Below are 18,000 nucleotides of genomic sequence, written 5' to 3' on the forward strand. Positions count from 1 at the left end.
CATTAATGTTAAAAACTGGTATGCCACTTTGTTATAAAAGAATAATCTATAACAATATTAAGATATTCCAGAACCCACACCCATGTTTGCAACTATCTTTCAGGCATCTATAGAATGTTAGAGCCAGTATCTCAGGATGGTTCAGTGACATTTTCCTCCATCACTTCAATATCAAGTGATGCAGTGTTGATGACTTCTCTTTGGACTATCCAATAATAAACTTAATTTCAGCAAATAAAAATGGATAAAACATTTAATACAGTGCTGGTTTCACCACAGATATACAGAGAAACAATATATGAGGTTTTCCAGCAGTAGATGTGGACCACAGGACATTTGGGTGAAGCTGGTTTCAACACACCACGATAGAGGCGAGTCAGCGGTCACTGGAGAGTCTCCTTGCTGCCTCTGCTGCGTCTGTTGCTCTGATGCCAAATCTTTGCCATGACTCGCTCCTGGCGTGTCACAGCACTGAAGTCCATCGTCTTTAATTGAGGCAGAGCAGAGATCACACGATTCCTAAATGCACAAAAACACATATTCATGCATGTGCACTAGATGGTTTAGATGTGAAAACTGAATGTTGAAAGCAGACCGTATCTCTACTTTACTGGTGCTACACATATACTAAGCAATGTAATCACATTGATTCATGAGAAACCAGGTCATTGGAATAGACTTTTAACCAGCAGCCCCTCTGTGTGTTATGTAACTGGTGTTGCTGCGCAGACTAGCTTATGTACTGTAATATGAGCTTGATCTTGTTATGCACCTACATGCTTGCCAAGCATTTGTGTCTCTCATAGACACTCACAATGTTACTGAACTAAGAGTAAGCCCTCATTCTGCCCCTCTACTGTATGACAGTATGAAGTGCTGATATACAGTATATATATATACAGTATATATATATATCAGTGGCAGGCCGTGTATTTTATACCTGGGCCTTCATTGCTGTCCTACTACAGTTGAACCACCTCCTAATAACCTCATGACGCCAGCATGACGGGATGCTTTGTCATTAACAGGTAATGCACGTAGTCAAAACCAATTCAACAGGCCTCTGCACATTCCAGCAAAACTGCGGCGCTAAAACACACATTCAGCCACACACTGGAGGGCACCATTCAAATATTATTCACTTCAGAGGGAACAATATCAACCATATCATAAAAACAAGACAGTAGAAAAATGAACACAGTAGTAACGGAACATGGAACACACACGGAACACAGAACACACACAGAACAGGGAACACTGAGCGGAACACGGAACGAAACACACGGAACACTAAACACACACGTAACACACACAGAACACAGAACACAATCAGAACATAAACAGAACACCCACAGAACACAAACAGAACACACACACACACACACACACACACACACACACACACACACACACACACACAGAACACAGAGTAAGTAACTTCTCCACCTGTAAGCCTTGTTGGTTTCTATCATATTTCCATGCAGAGTGATGGTATGTAGATGCGGCAGCACTCCCAGCCTGTCCACCTCTGACAGAATAAAAATGCCATTGCCGTGGAGATACAACACACGCAGTTCATGCAGCTCGCACAAAACCTGGAACACAAGCACACACACACACACACACACACACACACACACACACACACACACACACACACACACACACATGTTGCAGGTGTACTGTGATAGACAGAATACAGCTAAGCCACTGTGCTAGCAAACATGCTTACTTGATCTATGTGTGATATATTGTTGAAGGAAAGGTCCAGCCAGGCGAGCTGTGCCGGCTCAGCCAGGAAGTGGTTAACAGTCCTCTGGAGGTCATGAAGATCAGTGATGTTGTTGTTGTTGAGACGAAGGGAGCAGCTTCGGTACTTCTTCTTTGAATTTCTCTTTAAAGGCCGCAGACTGCTGCTGGGTTCCTCTGTCCATGCATCTGAGAACGCAAATAAGAAAGAAATACAGTGAATATTACTGGCTCGCAAATTATATTTATGGTGCACATTGTTTCAAAGGCATCTAAATGTATTGATCAGTTTATAAAAGATCATGCATTGCAGGCATGAAGTGTCCATCATCTAATTATTATCTTGAGCCGTTTGGTTATGCATTCATTCCGTAGAACAAATAGTTAGAATAACACATTACAAACTATTTACAGAGATATACTGAACATTTCTTTCTGAGTTGATCTAATCATACTTTATGGTTATTTTAAGTATTCTGCAGTTCACTGTAATGTGCAGCTATTTAAACAGAGCTGCAATAATGTTATAGCGAAAATACAATGTGGAAACCCCCCCCAAAAGTGCTATAAGGAGGCTGAAAAACCTTAGAGGAATATGATAGTGTACTACCCGACAACCTGCTGACGTGTTTGAAGGATAAATCCACTGGAGCTCCGTACATATTCCCACGTGTAATAGATCCACTCACCTGTGTGAGGACATGTGACGTCATGGTGAATTAGAGTCAACAGTGATCATCAAACACCATTCATTTATTCAAACTGTTCTAAAAACAACAACACAAAAAGCTTGATTATAATGAATTTGCTGACACTATTAACTATATTATGGATTTGCAAAAAACACTACACAGCTATAAATTGCCTATTTCGACCTGATTTTCTGTAGCTGACCTACCTCAATTGTTGACATATCACAAATATCATAAACATACCAATAAACTACGGGATATTATAAAACCAACACGCTCTTTATCTTAAGTTATTTATAAACCCGTGTGTCGACGTGGCTAGATAGACGTTTGCCTGTCGAAGAGACAACAACGCGTTTCCAAGGAAACGAACGAGGTGGATTATGGGATTTGTAGTGAGGGTTTATATCCTCTTGCTGGATCATATATGTGTAAATAGATAACAATTACAATTAATTTACCCCACAAACTTCTGTACAATATGAACAGTATTAATGTATTAATTAAAACCATTTGGAGCGTGCGTGTGTCATTTTGTGTTCATGACGATTCTCTCGCTTGCTTTCTATTCCGGCGTACACCGAATTCATTCGTGGGGCGGAGTTAGAAGTCAGCACTAGTTTTAGAACTGGTTTGACCAGCTGCAACCTGACTGATGCTGACGCAACAACAAAACATAAAGAAAAAAGCAAAATGTAAAAAGTTTTGTGAATGCTTTGTGCATTTTTAACTTTATTCTTTCCCACTTACCTTAAAGCGAAGCGAACCCACCACGGCACCAACCGGAATAAATAACGAGTGCGACGTTTAGTTTACTTCCTGCTTTTAAACCAATCAACTCGGGTTATTTTCAGACGCGTCTGTATGTGAATGCGGATTGGCTGGTTCAATCTTCTGCAACCCTTTTTGAATTGTGTCCGGCCCCTCATGCGTTTATTTATTTCGTAGCTGTAGGTTCGTTTAGAAAGACGTAGAGACCGCATCTCTTTTCAGAGGACGAATAAATACTTTACAGACAAAAGGACAACGTCTTCAAAGGTGAGTCACTGCTGGAGAGCAACATTACATTACCGTTGGTATTCAAGAATTCAAGAACACTTGATAAGTTACAGGTAACGTTAGCGTTACTGTAACCAACGAATGTTGGTTAACAAACTTCAGCTTATTGCTATATTTACTAACACTAAGTTAGCATTCGGCAAATTAACTAATGTTGGAGGCTTTGTTTAGGCTTTGTTTTTTGGTTTCCAGGTTGAACTCCATTTTGAGTTAAAGGTTCAGCCAGCATGACTATTAACTTGGGTGTCAAGGCTCTTCTCAGCTGGGTAAGTTCATTTAACGTTCATGTTATTGTGCAAATATATTGGATCACGCAAAGCTTGAAGTTAGATGGATCAGAATAGATTGGATGGATGGATGCAGTTGTCTTTAACCAGTTTATTTAAATGATCTTTTTGCAGGTCAACACCCTCAAACTGTCCGACCGAGACGTAGCTCTCGAGGATTTAACAGATGGGGCAGTCCTTCTGAAAGTTGTCTGTATGCTGTAAGTAGAAGCAATGTGTTGAAATGCTTGGCCTGTGTAAAGAGGGGACGGACAATGACTGTTGAACTTCATTTTAAACCAGCTTCTCCTGTTACGAGTGTTCTTTCAAGTATAGAGATGCTTACTTCTTATTCTAGTTTCACCTTTTGTGTCAACTCAGGAAAAAGGAACCCAACTCCTGTTTCAGTAATTCCATCGAGGAGCGGTTCAAGATCATTGCAGACTTTGTGGAACGTGAGTTTCTCTGTGCAACCTTTTTTTGTTTTTTGTTTTTTGATATCACTGTTGGGTGTGGTCTGAAGTGTGCCACACAGTGTATAAAACACACACCCGGAGAACCACTGTTCTCATTTATGTTAACTTACTAAGTCTCACAGTTGAGACAGATGTTGAATATTGCTTTCCTTTGAGAATTAACCTTTTGTATGTTTCTTTTGTTTATTAGGGGATTGCAGATTTAGTCCAACCAAAGGAACTTTATTATTTTGGGAGAACATCAGAGATGGCATCAACCTTCCAGTAGAAATTGCAAAGGTACAAGACTAAATAAAAACAAGAAAGACTTAAGACACACAAACAAAATGGCCCCTTCTGACCCGTTCATTGTGATACCACCAGGTGATATTGTTGCTCGTATATCACGACATAATGAATGACCGCCTGACGCTGAACAGGTTGGAATGCGATGTGGAGGTAGGCATTCCCTGATTTGTTATCAATTATCATGTCACTTATTATATCACTTAGAGGCATCACATTTCATTCATCACGTGTTGTGCTATCAATAATTCTGTGCGCATATATATACATATATTCCCACTCTTATCTGTTAGCGAGAGATAGCGAACCTAACTGGTTCCTTTGTGATGGAGAACGACGGCTGCGTTTACTTGAGCAGAGGACTTGATGCCCATTTGGCGAGGAAACGTAAGTCAAATATTTGTTGAAGCTTTCATTTCTTCATGCCATAATAGACATTAGTGTCGCACACCTAATGCTGCTGTATAACACTAGCTTTCTGGTTGGGATTTAAAATGCAAGCTGTGAAGTTTGTCAAATCGCGTTTCTCCATAAATTTCAGATTTGCCCGTCTCCCGTGAAATATTTGAGCAATCAACAACCGCCTCGACCTCGAATGCGTCGACAGTCTCATTTTCAGATGACGAGTCCCCCGTCTTCCACCGCATACCCAAAATAACATTTGTGGATATGGAAACTGTGGCTTCCTCCTCAGTCAGGTACGGGTGTGGTTTTGAATTTTTTTCAATCCAGTGCTTATCATATACATCAAATGTGAAATCGGCAATTTTATGCACACTGTAACCAAAACGTTGGTTTGGGTATTGATCTATCGGACCTCTTTACGAGACATTTTTCAGCTTAATAAGTTGCTTGTCTCCATTGTGAGACCTTCAGCCTGAGAGAATAAGCGGAAGCATCATTAAAACTTTGTCTGAATAGACATGGTATATGGTAGTCGTTTCATATCCATGTATGTAAATGCATTGGATATTGTTATGATTTGACTATAATTCTTTTATTCCCACAGCAAGTCTCCCCTGCAGGATATCATGAACACGCCTAAATTTCAACTGAGGAAGATGCAGCGACAGATGATCCAGGAGCGAGACTACAGAGATGGGTTGGAGAGGGAGCTGGCCAGCAAGCTGGCACTCATTGCACAGAGAGGTGCCGCATTTAAGTGTTTGGATAACACCATTGTTAGTTGGGCAACTGAAAGTGTGCAGTATAATGTTGTCTATCTTTTCATGCATGTTTTTGTTTCTCCAAGTTTAAAGTCTGTTCTATACTTGCTTTGTTTTCTTCAGAGTCTCATATTAGCCAGTTGCAGTACCGCCTGGATAAAATGAAAGAAGAGCAAGGTGATCAGGAGACTGTCATCAGGGAACAGCTCAATGAGATTCAGACAAAGAACAACACGTAAGTACCCAAGGGGCTGTGAGTAAGGCCTATTTATTAATACATCACAGAGCTAATAACATTTCTACATCAAAGATGTGTGTTCAACTTGAGTTTGCGAATAATATTTACATCTACAGGCCGTGACACGTCCCCTGCTAAACTAATAAATGACGGGTGGTTTGATGCTATTATATAAAATTCTTCTCGTAGCAATAAGATGATCTATAACAAGTCTCACATTTTGCTCAAGACATTATTTCATACCATGATCTGTCCAAAACATTCAGAATTTGTTGTGAAAGTAACTGAAGAAACTGTTTTTTTTTTTTTCTGTCTTAGGTTACAAGTGCGACTAAATGAGATGTTGACTCAAAATAAAGACCTGAAGAGTAACTCCTCACTTATGGAGCGCAAAGTGGATCAGCTGTCAGACGAGAATGGTTTACTCTCATCCCAGGTAATGACACTCTCATCCCCTCATAAGTGAGAAGACAATCAGTCATGTGCCAATTGTACGCATTTGGGGAATATGCAAGTCTCAGTGGGGTCGATGCTAGTAATAACCCTTTCACATGACACAGTCACATGTTGGAATCAAAACGTCCAGTTAACACAGATCGTAAAGGCTTTCTTCTGATATTTTTGCAGGTGAGAACTGTGTGTTCACAGCTGGCCATATTTGAGGCAGAAGTTGGCAGGCTGACGGAAACTCAAGCATCCGCTCAGGACGAGTGGAGCAGCAAAACGGGCCACCTACACTCTGAACTGAACCAAGCTACCACTCAAAAGGTAGGTACACCATCACAAGAGACGCTAGAAATTGCTTTTGAATTGTTAAATCTTGAACTCTGATTCAGGTCGTATCCACTAGAACTAAATTAAACAATCATATGAGTTTTGTCGTGATTGGACTTTTTTTTTTTTTTTAATTCTACTTTTCCATTAGTCTGATTAATTGCATTTCCACTCAGTTTAAAAAAAAAATGTAATATGATCCTCTTTGTTTCTCAGGAGCTGCTGACTGAACAAATTCAGATCCTACAGGGAAAGATTTCCTGTTTGGAGGATGAAATAACCCGGGCCTCTGAGGAAGAAGTAGGAGAGAACATGGGACCAGTAATGGAGGTACGGTCCATGATTCTATGTGGAGTTCAGAAAAGCTTGTCAATCAAATATAATCAGTCTTTTTGGATTAGATGGCTACTAATTGTGTTCTGTTTGATTTATAGAGAGAAATGTTGGACACTGAAATCAATGGTTTGAAGAACGAGCTGGAGAGCACATTTTGCTGCCTGAAAAAGGCTGAGGTGGAGATTGAGGCCAAAACACAGCAGCTGGCGGAGTGTCAACAAGAAATTAATCAACAAAAAGAGCTCCTGAAGCAACAGGAGGCCCAAACTGAGGCAATTATTCAAGCCAAGGATGAAATTATAGACCAATTGAAAAGGGAGATCACTGAGCAGAGAGCTGTCATTCAGCAAGAGATCCAGGATCTCAAGTTTCAACTTGAGCAAGTTGAGCAGCAGAAAACTGAGCAGATGACCAGACTACAACAACACATTGCTGCTTGTGAACAAGAAATTGAAAAACTTAAGGAAATTAAGAAAGAGAAGGAAGGCCTTCTGCTCCAGACCGAAGAAAACGTGAACAATCTTGAGACAAAGTTATCTGCTGCCAGTTCTCTCTTGGTTGATAAAGACCAAGAAATTAATAGTCTCAGAAAAGAAGTTTCCATTCTTACAGATAAAACCCAAAACAACCAAAATGAAATTCAAACTAAAGAGGAAATGCTTGCCAAATTACTTCTGGAGAAGTCTAATGAGCAAGACATTTTTTGTAATAAAATCCAGACCCTAACCGTCCAGGTGGAAGACCTTAGCTCGTCTCTCAAACAGGCTGAGCATGAAATTGAACTCAAGCAAGACCTACTGGCTAAAACCCAACAGGAGAATGACCAACAGAGAGAGGTAGTGCAACAACAGATTGTAACCGGCAAAGAGGAGGTTCAGAAGTTAAACGAAGAGATACAGGTCAAAAACAAGCAGCTTGTTGTTCTGAAGAAGGAAAGCTCTCAACAGTCCGAATTGCTGGAGCAAGAGATTGCAGGTCTGAAAGGCCAACTAGAACATCTGAATGACTCTCTCAGAAAGACTGACGATCAAGTTCAGGCTCAGAAGGTTCTGCTTACAAAGCAAGAGCAGCAAAGTGCTCATCAGACAGAGGCCCTGCAGCAAGAACTGTCTGCTTCTGAAGAGAGGGTAAGGAGCATGAAGGAGGAGATCCAGACTAGAGAGGAACAGATGAACATGTTGAAAACTCAAAGTTCACAGCAGTCAGAACGACTACATCAAGAGATGCAAGAGTTAAAGAAACAGATTGAGTGTCTTAGTTCCTCACTGAAGACTGCAGAGAACAATTTGCAATCCAAGGACGATCTGTTTGCTGAACAGCAACTACAGAGCACTCGGGATACGGAGTCACTCCAGGAGCAGATGGCATCATCTCAAGATGAGGTGAAGAAGCTGAATACAGAGATTCATGCTAAGGAGGAGCAATTAATTCTGCTTAAGACTGAGACCACTACACACTCTGACATGCTACAGCAAGAGATTGAAAGTCTGAATATACAAATAAAATGTGTGACAGATTCTCTTGAGGTCGCCAAGAACCAGGCTCAAGCCAAAGAAGATTTGATGGCCAAGCAAGAGCAGGAAAGCACTTTGCAGATTGAGACACTCGGGAAGCACAGTGCTGCTCTTGAGGAGGAGGTTAATCGGCTGAGGGAGGAAATCCAAACTAAAGAAGGCGAGGTAGACCAGTTAAAGGTTGAGAGCTGCACGGAGTCAGACGTGCTCCAGAGTGAGATCCACACTCTTAAAGACCAAGTCCAAGGTTTGAACGAATCCCTGAAGACTACAATAGAGCAGCTTCAGGCTAAAGAGAACCTGCTGACTCAGAAGGAAATGGAGATTTCTCAGGAAAAAGATAAATTTGAAATCATGATCACAACCTCTGAAGAGGAGGTGAGGGGGCTTAAGGAGCAGATCCAGATTAAAGGGGAACAACTGGCCACACTACAGCAAGAAATCAAATGTCTAAAAACCCAACTCTCTAATATGGGTGACTCCCTCACAAAGGCTGAAGAGAAGGTTCAAGCTCAGCTTGTCATGCTCACCAAACAAGAGCAGGAGACTGGTCACCAGAAGGAGCTTCTGCAGCAGCAACTATCATCTTCTGAGGAAGAGGTGAGGAAGATGACAGAGGAGATCCACGCTAAAGAGGAACAGGTGACACTGCTGAAGACGGACAGCTCAGTGCAGTCAGATTTGCTGCAACAAGAGATGCAAGAGTTGAAGAAACGGATTGAGTGTCTTAGTTCGTCACTGAAGAATGCAGAGAACAATTTGCAATCCAAGGACGATCTGTTTGCTGAACAGCAACTACAGAGCACTCGGGATACGGAGTCACTCCAGGAGCAGATGGCATCATCTCAAGATGAGGTGAAGAAGCTGAATACAGAGATTCATGCTAAGGAGGAGCAATTAATTCTGCTTAAGACTGAGACCACTACACACTCTGACATGCTACAGCAAGAGATTGAAAGTCTGAAGAAACAAATAAAATGTGTGACAGATTCTCTTGTAGTCGCCAAGAACCAGGCTCAAGCCAAAGAAGATTTGATGGCCAAGCAGGAGCAGGAAAGCACTTTGCAGATTGAGACACTCGGGAAGCACAGTACTGCTCTTGAGGAGGAGGTTAATCGGCTGAGGGAGGAAATCCAAACTAAAGAAGGCGAGGTAGACCAGTTAAAGGTTGAGAGCTGCACGGAGTCAGACGTGCTCCAGAGTGAGATCCACACTCTCAAAGACCAAGTCCAAGGTTTGAATGAATCCCTGAAGACTACAATAGAGCAGCTTCAGGCTAAAGAGAACCTGCTGACTCAGAAGGAAATGGAGATTTCTCAGGAAAAAGATAAATTTGAAATCATGATCACAACCTCTGAAGAGGAGGTGAGGGGGCTTAAGGAGCAGATCCAGACTAAAGGGGAACAACTGGCCACACTAGAAAGAGAAGGCTCCACACATTCTGACATGCTACAGCAAGAAATCAAATGTCTGAAAACCCAACTCTCTAATATGGGTGACTCCCTCACAAAGGCTGAAGAGAAGGTTCAAGCTCAGCTTGTCATGCTCACCAAACAAGAGCAGGAGACTGGTCATCAGATGGATCTTCTGCAGCAGCAACTATCATCTTCTGAGGAAGAGGTCAGGAAGATGACAGAGGAGATCCACGCTAAAGAGGAACAGGTGACACTGCTGAAGACGGACAGCTCAGTGCAGTCAGATTTGCTGCAACAAGAGATGCAAGAGTTGAAGAAACGGATTGAGTGTCTTAGTTCGTCACTGAAGAATGCAGAGAACAATTTGCAATCCAAGGACGATCTGTTTGCTGAACAGCAACTACAGAGCACTCGGGATACGGAGTCACTCCAGGAGCAGATGGCATCATCTCAAGATGAGGTGAAGAAGCTGAATACAGAGATTCATGCTAAGGAGGAGCAATTAATTCTGCTTAAGACTGAGACCACTACACACTCTGACATGCTACAGCAAGAGATTGAAAGTCTGACGAAACAAATAACATGTGTGACAGATTCTCTTGAAGGTGCCAAGAACCAGGCTCAAGCCAAAGAAGATTTGATGGCCAAGCAGGAGCAGGAAAGCACTTTGCAGATTAAGACACTCGGGAAGCACAGTACTGCTCTTGAGGAGGAGGTTAATCGGCTGAGGGAGGAAATCCAAACTAAAGAAGGCGAGGTAGACCAGTTAAAGGTTGAGAGCTGCACGGAGTCAGACGTGCTCCAGAGTGAGATCCACACTCTCAAAGACCAAGTCCAAGGTTTGAATGAATCCCTGAAGACTACAATAGAGCAGCTTCAGGCTAAAGAGAACCTGCTGACTCAGAAGGAAATGGAGATTTCTCAGGAAAAAGATAAATTTGAAATCATGATCACAACCTCTGAAGAGGAGGTGAGGGGGCTTAAGGAGCAGATCCAGACTAAAGGGGAACAACTGGCCACACTAGAAAGAGAAGGCTCCACACATTCTGACATGCTACAGCAAGAAATCAAATGTCTGAAAACCCAACTCTCTAATATGGGTGACTCCCTCACAAAGGCCGAAGAGAAGGTTCAAGCTCGGCTTGTCATGCTCACCAAACAAGAGCAGGAGACTGGTCATCAGAAGGAGCTTCTGCAGCAGCAACTGTCATCTTCTGAGGAAGAGGTGAGGAAGATGAAAGATGAGATCCACGCTAAAGAGGAACAGGTGACACTGCTGAAGACGGACAGCTCAGTGCAGTCAGATTTGCTGCAACAAGAGATGCAAGAGTTGAAGAAACGGATTGAGGGTCTTAGTTCGTCACTGAAGAATGCAGAGAACAATTTGCAATCCAAGGACGATCTGTTTGCTGAACAGCAACTACAGAGCACTCGGGATACGGAGTCACTCCAGGAGCAGATGGCATCTTCTCAAGATGAGATGAAGAAGCTGAATACAGAGATTCATGCTAAGGAGGAGCAATTAATTCTGCTTAAGACTGAGACCACTACACACTCTGACATGCTACAGCAAGAGATTGAAAGTCTGACTAAACAGATAACATGTGTGACAGATTCTCTTGAAGGTGCCAAGAACCAGGCTCAAGCCAAAGAAGATTTGATGGCCAAGCAGGAGCAGGAAAGCACTTTGCAGATTGAGACACTCGGGAAGCACAGTACTGCTCTTGAGGAGGAGGTTAATCGGCTGAGGGAGGAAATCCAAACTAAAGAAGGCGAGGTAGACCAGTTAAAGGTTGAGAGCTGCACGGAGTCAGACGTGCTCCAGAGTGAGATCCACACTCTCAAAGACCAAGTCCAAGGTTTGAACAAGTCCCTGAAGACTACAATAGAGCAGCTTCAGGCTAAAGAGAACCTGCTGACTCAGAAGGAAATGGAGATTTCTCAGGAAAAAGATAAATTTGAAATCATGATCACAACCTCTGAAGAGGAGGTGAGGGGGCTTAAGGAGCAGATCCAGACTAAAGGGGAACAACTGGCCACACTAGAAAGAGAAGGCTCCACACATTCTGACATGCTACAGCAAGAAATCAAATGTCTGAAAACCCAACTCTCTAATATGGGTGATTCCCTCACAAAGGCCGAAGAGAAGGTTCAAGCTCAGCTTGTCATGCTCACCAAACAAGAGCAGGAGACTGGTCATCAGAAGGAGCTTCTGCAGCAGCAACTGTCATCTTCTGAGGAAGAGGTGAGGAAGATGAAAGATGAGATCCACGCTAAAGAGGAACAGGTGACACTGCTGAAGACAGACAGCTCAGTGCAGTCAGATTTGCTGCAACAAGAGATGCAAGAGTTAAAGAAACAGATTGAGTGTCTTAGTTCGTCACTGAAGAATGCAGAGAACAATTTGCAATCCAAGGACTATCTGTTTGCTGAACAGCAACTACAGAGCACTCGGGATACGGAGTCACTCCAGGAGCAGATGGCATCTTCTCAAGATGAGATGAAGAAGCTGAATACAGAGATTCATGCTAAGGAGGAGCAATTAATTCTGCTAAAGACTGAGACCACTACACACTCTGACATGCTACAGCAAGAGATTCAATGTCTAAAATCCCAACTCTGTAATATGGGTGACTCCCTCACCAAACAAGAGCAGGAGAGTGGTCATCAGAAGGAGCTTCTGCAGCAGCAACTGTCATCTTCTGAGGAAGAGGTGAGGAAGATGAAAGATGAGATCCAAGCTAAAGAGGAACAGGTGACACTGCTGAAGACGGACAGCTCGGTGCAGTTGGAATCGCTACATTCAGAGATTCAAAGTTTAAAGACTCAGGCGGAACTCTTAAAACTGGAAAAACAGAAACTCTTGAAAGGGAGAGAAAAAACGGAGAACATTGAGACGCTAAAGCGAGACCTGCAGGAACAGCTGTCGGCTAAATCGGACGCTGCGGAACACTACAAGGCACAGGTTGGTCAGATAACATGACACAATTCGGTTTCAGTACTTCTATTTAATACAACTATACTGTCAAAAATGATTGATTGAGATCTTTTCCTTTCTGCTCGTTACTTCTTGTTTGCACTGCAGTTTCCTGTGCATACTTGGTTGGTCTGTCTGTTCGGTGTCGGATGACTAGTTTGGACTCAGAGATTCATGTTAAAATATGTTTTTATTATCACAATACCGCAGATGGAAAAGGCAGTGAGTCATTACAATGGGAAGAAACAGCTTCTCCAGGACAGCCATGGGGAGGTGGTTGAACTCAAGCATTCCTTGGAGGTTAAAGAGCGAGAAGTAAAGGCTACTACCGTGGAAAACAAGCTGCTTAAACTGGATTTGGACAAGGCCCAAACTAATGAGAAGGCCCTTTTGAGCAGGGTGGCCAGTTTGGAGGCACAGGTTGGTATTGTTTTTTTTTAAAGCATGAGAACTGAGACGATGTCTCTTTAAATTAGTGTAAAAAAAACATTTATAGTTCAGTTTGATTGCAGTTTTTTTGCTGCTGATCTCTATCATTTTTATCTGTTTTCCTTTTAGCTGTCTTTTGCGGACCACAACCTCCGGGAACAGAATAACATGTATGGGAACCAGAGAAGTGCAACGGAGTTGTGTTATTTGGAGGTCCCATTTGCTGCCTCAGGTAATGACACGAGCGCACAGCTAAAGAGATCCAAGAGCTCCGACAGCCTGGACCAGAGCTCTCTGGAAGACTCTTTGAACGCCACAAGGTAATGCACCTCTCAGATATGTAAGCATGACATCTTTTAGGGCCGTGCTCGTAACAAAGTAAAGAAGAGACTAGAAGAAATCTTACATCGGAGGCATTGTGGGAATATATTGTGATTGCAATCTCGCACAATACTGTTTTTCTTACCGTTGCAGGAAACTGTCAGCGCCTGATGAGTCGAGCACACCGCTTGTTCGCAGCTCAGAGCGCTTGGCAGCCAAACGTCGAGGTCTACAGGAAGAGTCTCTGGAAACCCTGTATTTCACACCTTTAAACAGCAGGCAGATCAACAGGTACGTCACACAGTTTCACATAATAGCCACCTTTTTAGGAGGTTTTATTGTTTACAATGAGTGAGTGAGAGTGGAGGGTGTTGTCGAGTTCCCCTAAGTTAATTTTCAGTAAATTGTATACTAACTGCAGACGTGAGTGTCTTTGAATCGCTTATATTTACTCGGCCTTCTCCAGGCTCCAGGCCTTAACCATGCACAAACTAATACTGAATTACTCAAGTCGCAGACTCATTTGTCTATTTTAAATGTGTTTTTAAACATTTCCCTGGGCATTTCTCTGTAGTCTATACAGACTATTTCCAGATTTTAGTGAAACCAGAATCATTGTCTTTTCTCCATTCTCTTTTATTGAGATCTTTGTTTCCTTTGTCATCACCTAGGACCGGTACAGAGCACAACATGGAACTGGATTCAACCTGGAAAAATCCATCTTCATCTGTCAAACGACGCAGGACCACACAGGTTATTAACATCACCATGACCAAGGTGGAGGACACTCACTTGCACACTTACTGCATGTTCCCAATAACACACACAGTTGAAGACGCTACATTTGAATAATCACAATGGGTTCTTCCTCACTATTTTTCAAATGCAGTCATTATGATGATGACATTGGATTATTTGTGTTTTTTGAGGGTTCAGCTGACTCTTAAATTCAACTCTTAATTTGTTATCTTTAACATTGTCGTGGTAGGTTTTAACCATCCTGCTGTAACTATAATTAAAGAGCTCTGTGTACCTTTCATGTTGTTGGGAGTACTGCTCCCAGAACACTCCAGCAGTGTAAAGATGCAGTCAAATGGCTGAACCCAAATGTTTAAAAACATTTCCACACTCCAGTATTACTGTAGCCTTTGAGTGATTGTTGAACTGTTATCGTAGAAAACCCCAGGCGGTGGTGAAGATGAGACTTTCTACAGTCTGTCGTCGGCTCGCTCCCACCCAAACCTCTCCAGTTCCCACTCTGTTCGACCCGTGGCTTTGGAGTCGTTTGACACACCTGCCAGAATGACCGGTGCTGCCAGCGACCAGCTCATCGGTCTTCCAGGTTACAGACGCAGCACACTCCATTCACAGCGTAAGTGTGATGTATCTATAAAAAGGGACAAAATTGTGATTAGACTTTGGATCATCAACATTTAGGGGGCCGATCTACTAATAAGTTACTAATACATGGTGATTGATCCCAGATGGGTATTACAGTTGGTGTGTATGTAACTCTTTTTTTTAATTTTTTTTTTATACATCTTCAGCCGCTAGTACGTTCTGTGCGGGGGTAGAGAACGAGCCGGAAGGCGGACCTGATGATTGGAGGAGGATTGCAGAGCTCCAGGCCAGGAACAAGGCCTGCCTTCCTCATCTAAAGAGCAGCTACCCCGTGGAGTCTGATGTTAGTAGAGAGGGACACTTGCACACACACTGAACATGATGGGTATACAGTCACACATATACATTATACTTATTTTTTATGAAATCTCGCTTTCTCTGTTCTCCTAGACTTGCCGTGGCAGTACATTCCTTTTCACAGACGAAGAACTCCGTATGGGTGACCCATCGGACACAATCCGTCGGGCGTCCACGATGCCCGGCCAGCTGCAAGACTCTCTAGCCTCCCACCGGGTCTCCTTCATGGCGGGACACTCGGGTGCCACTGCCAGTACTCGTTCACATCGTCTGTCCCTGATGCCGGGCCAGCTGCCTTCAAAAACTGTCAGCACAAAGCGCTCTGCATCGACGTTGTCCGTACATCACGCTTCACCTGAGGTCGGTTTGCATTAGAATGCACAGGAATATTTGTTACATCGAGTGTAACTTCATGGTTGAGCTTGACTGAAGCACAGTAGATGAATGTTTTATAGCCTACAATTGTACATTATTTTTCTTCAACTTTAATGTTTTCCTTAGATTTCTTTAATTTATAGTTATTGATGGTATAAATACTGTTAGTTTAGCATTTAAAATTGACTTTTTTTATAATGCTTATTGTTACTGTGTTGGTTTCTTATTTCATTGGTAGTCTGAAAGCTTACTCTTTATGTTAATATAAAGGTAATAAATGACCATGAATCTGAAATGTAACTTCCTGAAACCCTCTGTCTTTTTCTTGACTTGTCTTTCTCTTTTCTCCATCTGACAGAAAAGGGTGAATGCCAGCTGCTTCCCACGTCCACTCACTCCCAAAAACAAGATCAGTGGACCTTCAAGCTCTCAGCTTCGCCCTGCCCTCAGTCCAGTGAGTTCAACGCACACACACACGCACCCACACAAAGAATAATTTGGTCAATTGAAAACAAAGATGATGACTAATTTATTTTATTCATGTTGTCTTAATTAAACACAATCGTACATATAATGTTTTGCGTGTATAAATCTAAGTTCCACCTCTATTGTTCTCTCAGGCTGGTCGGAGGGAGTCTATGATGTTCAGTATTGAGAACACCCCGAAAAACAGCAACTACCTGAAGAAAGGGCTGAGCAAACTGCGCAGCTCCACCCGAAAATCCCCGGGCAAAAGTTCTAAGAAGTCGCCCGCTCGCACATCTGCGCGCAAGTGCCAGGAAAACATGCCTTCAGGAAGTCTCCGAGCAGGCAGAGGCTCCAAGTCACCCCAGGTGGCCTCTAAAGGCCAGAGAGCCACCAGCGGGTCTGCAAAGTCTCCTCTGACGGCTAGTGCTCGCAAGGTAATAACTCACACAGACAAAACCACTCAGAATTTTACAGGCCACACTTAGATAATCATTGTTGTGGAGTGGCAGGGGTGGAGAAATCTGCTTAGATGAAGTGCATATATGATATGAGGCAGCAGGTATGACGTAGAATCTCCATCAGCTCATAATCAAACAGCAGCAGGTAGTGGAGATGCTGTGGTATCAATGTTGTCAAACCTGTGCCATTAACTTTGCTCTTTTACTACCTCATTGGTACTTTACACTACCGACCCTTTTTGTCTGCACATATACAAGTGTACCTAATAAACTGTACCAAATTAATAAATGCAAAATTACCAAACGACTGGAGATGGATTATATTTGTCTGTCCCTCAGTAGCGATCTCACTCATGAAACAAAACGACATGATGGTGAAAGAGATCTTGCTTTAAATATGTTCAGTTGTTACATCTCAGTAACTGTTTTCAGAAACACGCACCTGTCAATGAAGAGAATGTTGCTGGAAGTCTTAAAAGGTCATTAAAGTGATTTTTATTTAGTGAGTGGGGGGTTTGCTTCTTTCCACTGGCTGCTTGTTCTCACGGTGTTTTTATTTATATAACAACCTACGGGGTGTCCACGTGTATCTGTCGCACAACACTAACGGCATGTGATTTACACTTCTACTTAATGTAATATCGTGTTAACATGTTTCTCTGTGAGCTTTGGTTTAATCAGATTATTATTTTTTTATTCCACAGATGATGAGCAGGTTGAAGGTGTGAGGACAAGTTCCCAAATTGGATTCATAATCGTCTACGGTTCTACTTGATTATACTTTTTTTCACTCCCTGATGTTTGTTTTTGTTGTCCTTCAGGGCTTTTTATAATCGGGGCTTTTTACAATCTTGTCTTAATCTACTTTTATTTCCTCTGTATTATATTTACATGTTTGTTAATAAAACGATTTTAAATGTCCCATTGTGTGAAAGCCTGCTAGTTGAGCCTTTACCAGTTCTTGGAGTCCATGGATGGTCCAGAGCTTCACCTCATGTTTTTATATACACATTTTCAGACACTATTGCTTGTAACAAAGATGGATTTTGATATCTGACAGGCTACAAATACAAAATTGTGTTGATCTACATGTTTAGAAGTTGAACAGTGGAGACACGGATGTTCAGTGCGTTTCCAAGAACATGACGGATTCATCCATAATTCAACAATTACAATCCGTGTAAACCTTTGTAGAATAGTGCTGTTTCTTTCAGCCATGGGTGTACTCTAATCTTAATCTTTTTATAATGCATCCATGCTTTTATCGCCCGAGTTCCTGACTATTGAGCAACTCTTAGACTTCC

At 42.3% G+C, this 18,000-nt stretch overlaps 2 protein-coding genes across 2 annotated transcripts; one reads left to right on the forward strand and one right to left on the reverse strand.

The window, feature by feature from the left end:
• Positions 1–231: 231 nt before the first annotated feature.
• On the reverse strand, positions 232–2,552 carry lrrc51 (leucine rich repeat containing 51). The gene is made up of 4 exons (XM_076100205.1): positions 2,360–2,552; positions 1,733–1,938; positions 1,447–1,595; positions 232–519 (listed from the first exon to the last, which is right to left on the reverse strand). Exons 1-4 carry the CDS (start codon positions 2,460–2,462, stop codon positions 384–386), a joined length of 594 nt encoding a protein of 197 aa, XP_075956320.1. The 5' UTR covers positions 2,463–2,552; the 3' UTR covers positions 232–383.
• Positions 2,553–3,727: 1,175 nt separating this feature from the next.
• LOC142959588 (uncharacterized) lies at positions 3,728–17,617 on the forward strand. Its single transcript, XM_076100931.1, has 25 exons — positions 3,728–3,766; positions 3,902–3,987; positions 4,148–4,221; positions 4,433–4,521; positions 4,606–4,680; positions 4,821–4,914; positions 5,069–5,225; positions 5,537–5,676; positions 5,817–5,928; positions 6,250–6,367; positions 6,559–6,699; positions 6,922–7,035; positions 7,140–8,359; positions 9,593–12,710; positions 12,795–12,935; positions 13,158–13,367; positions 13,506–13,696; positions 13,851–13,988; positions 14,369–14,474; positions 14,874–15,069; positions 15,245–15,381; positions 15,489–15,755; positions 16,129–16,224; positions 16,391–16,672; positions 17,401–17,617. The coding sequence occupies exons 1-25, from the start codon at positions 3,728–3,730 to the stop codon at positions 17,422–17,424; spliced, it is 7,365 nt and encodes a 2,454-aa protein (XP_075957046.1). The 3' UTR covers positions 17,425–17,617.
• Positions 17,618–18,000: the final 383 nt, after the last annotated feature.

This window comes from Anarhichas minor, unplaced genomic scaffold (genome assembly GCF_050575085.1).
Source record: "Anarhichas minor isolate MPS153535 unplaced genomic scaffold, ASM5057508v1 ptg000026l, whole genome shotgun sequence".
NCBI lineage: Eukaryota > Metazoa > Chordata > Actinopteri > Perciformes > Anarhichadidae > Anarhichas > Anarhichas minor.

What these genes read in the sequence shown, in the direction of transcription:
- lrrc51 (XM_076100205.1), bottom strand. Translation starts at nt 2,462, where the DNA reads ATGACGTCACATGTCCTCACACAGGTGAGTGGATCTATTACACGTGGG. An exon ending in ATATATCACACATAGATCAA is followed by an intron (nt 1,596 to 1,732) that starts GTAAGCATGTTT and finishes CTTGTGTTCCAG; the next exon opens with GTTTTGTGCGAGCTGCATGA. An exon ending in GAAACCAACAAGGCTTACAG is followed by an intron (nt 520 to 1,446) that starts GTGGAGAAGTTA and finishes TTGTGCATTTAG; the next exon opens with GAATCGTGTGATCTCTGCTC.
- LOC142959588 (XM_076100931.1), top strand. Translation starts at nt 3,728, where the DNA reads ATGACTATTAACTTGGGTGTCAAGGCTCTTCTCAGCTGG. An exon ending in CGGAACACTACAAGGCACAG is followed by an intron (nt 12,936 to 13,157) that starts GTTGGTCAGATA and finishes ACAATACCGCAG; the next exon opens with ATGGAAAAGGCAGTGAGTCA. An exon ending in TGACGGCTAGTGCTCGCAAG is followed by an intron (nt 16,673 to 17,400) that starts GTAATAACTCAC and finishes TTTATTCCACAG; the next exon opens with ATGATGAGCAGGTTGAAGGT.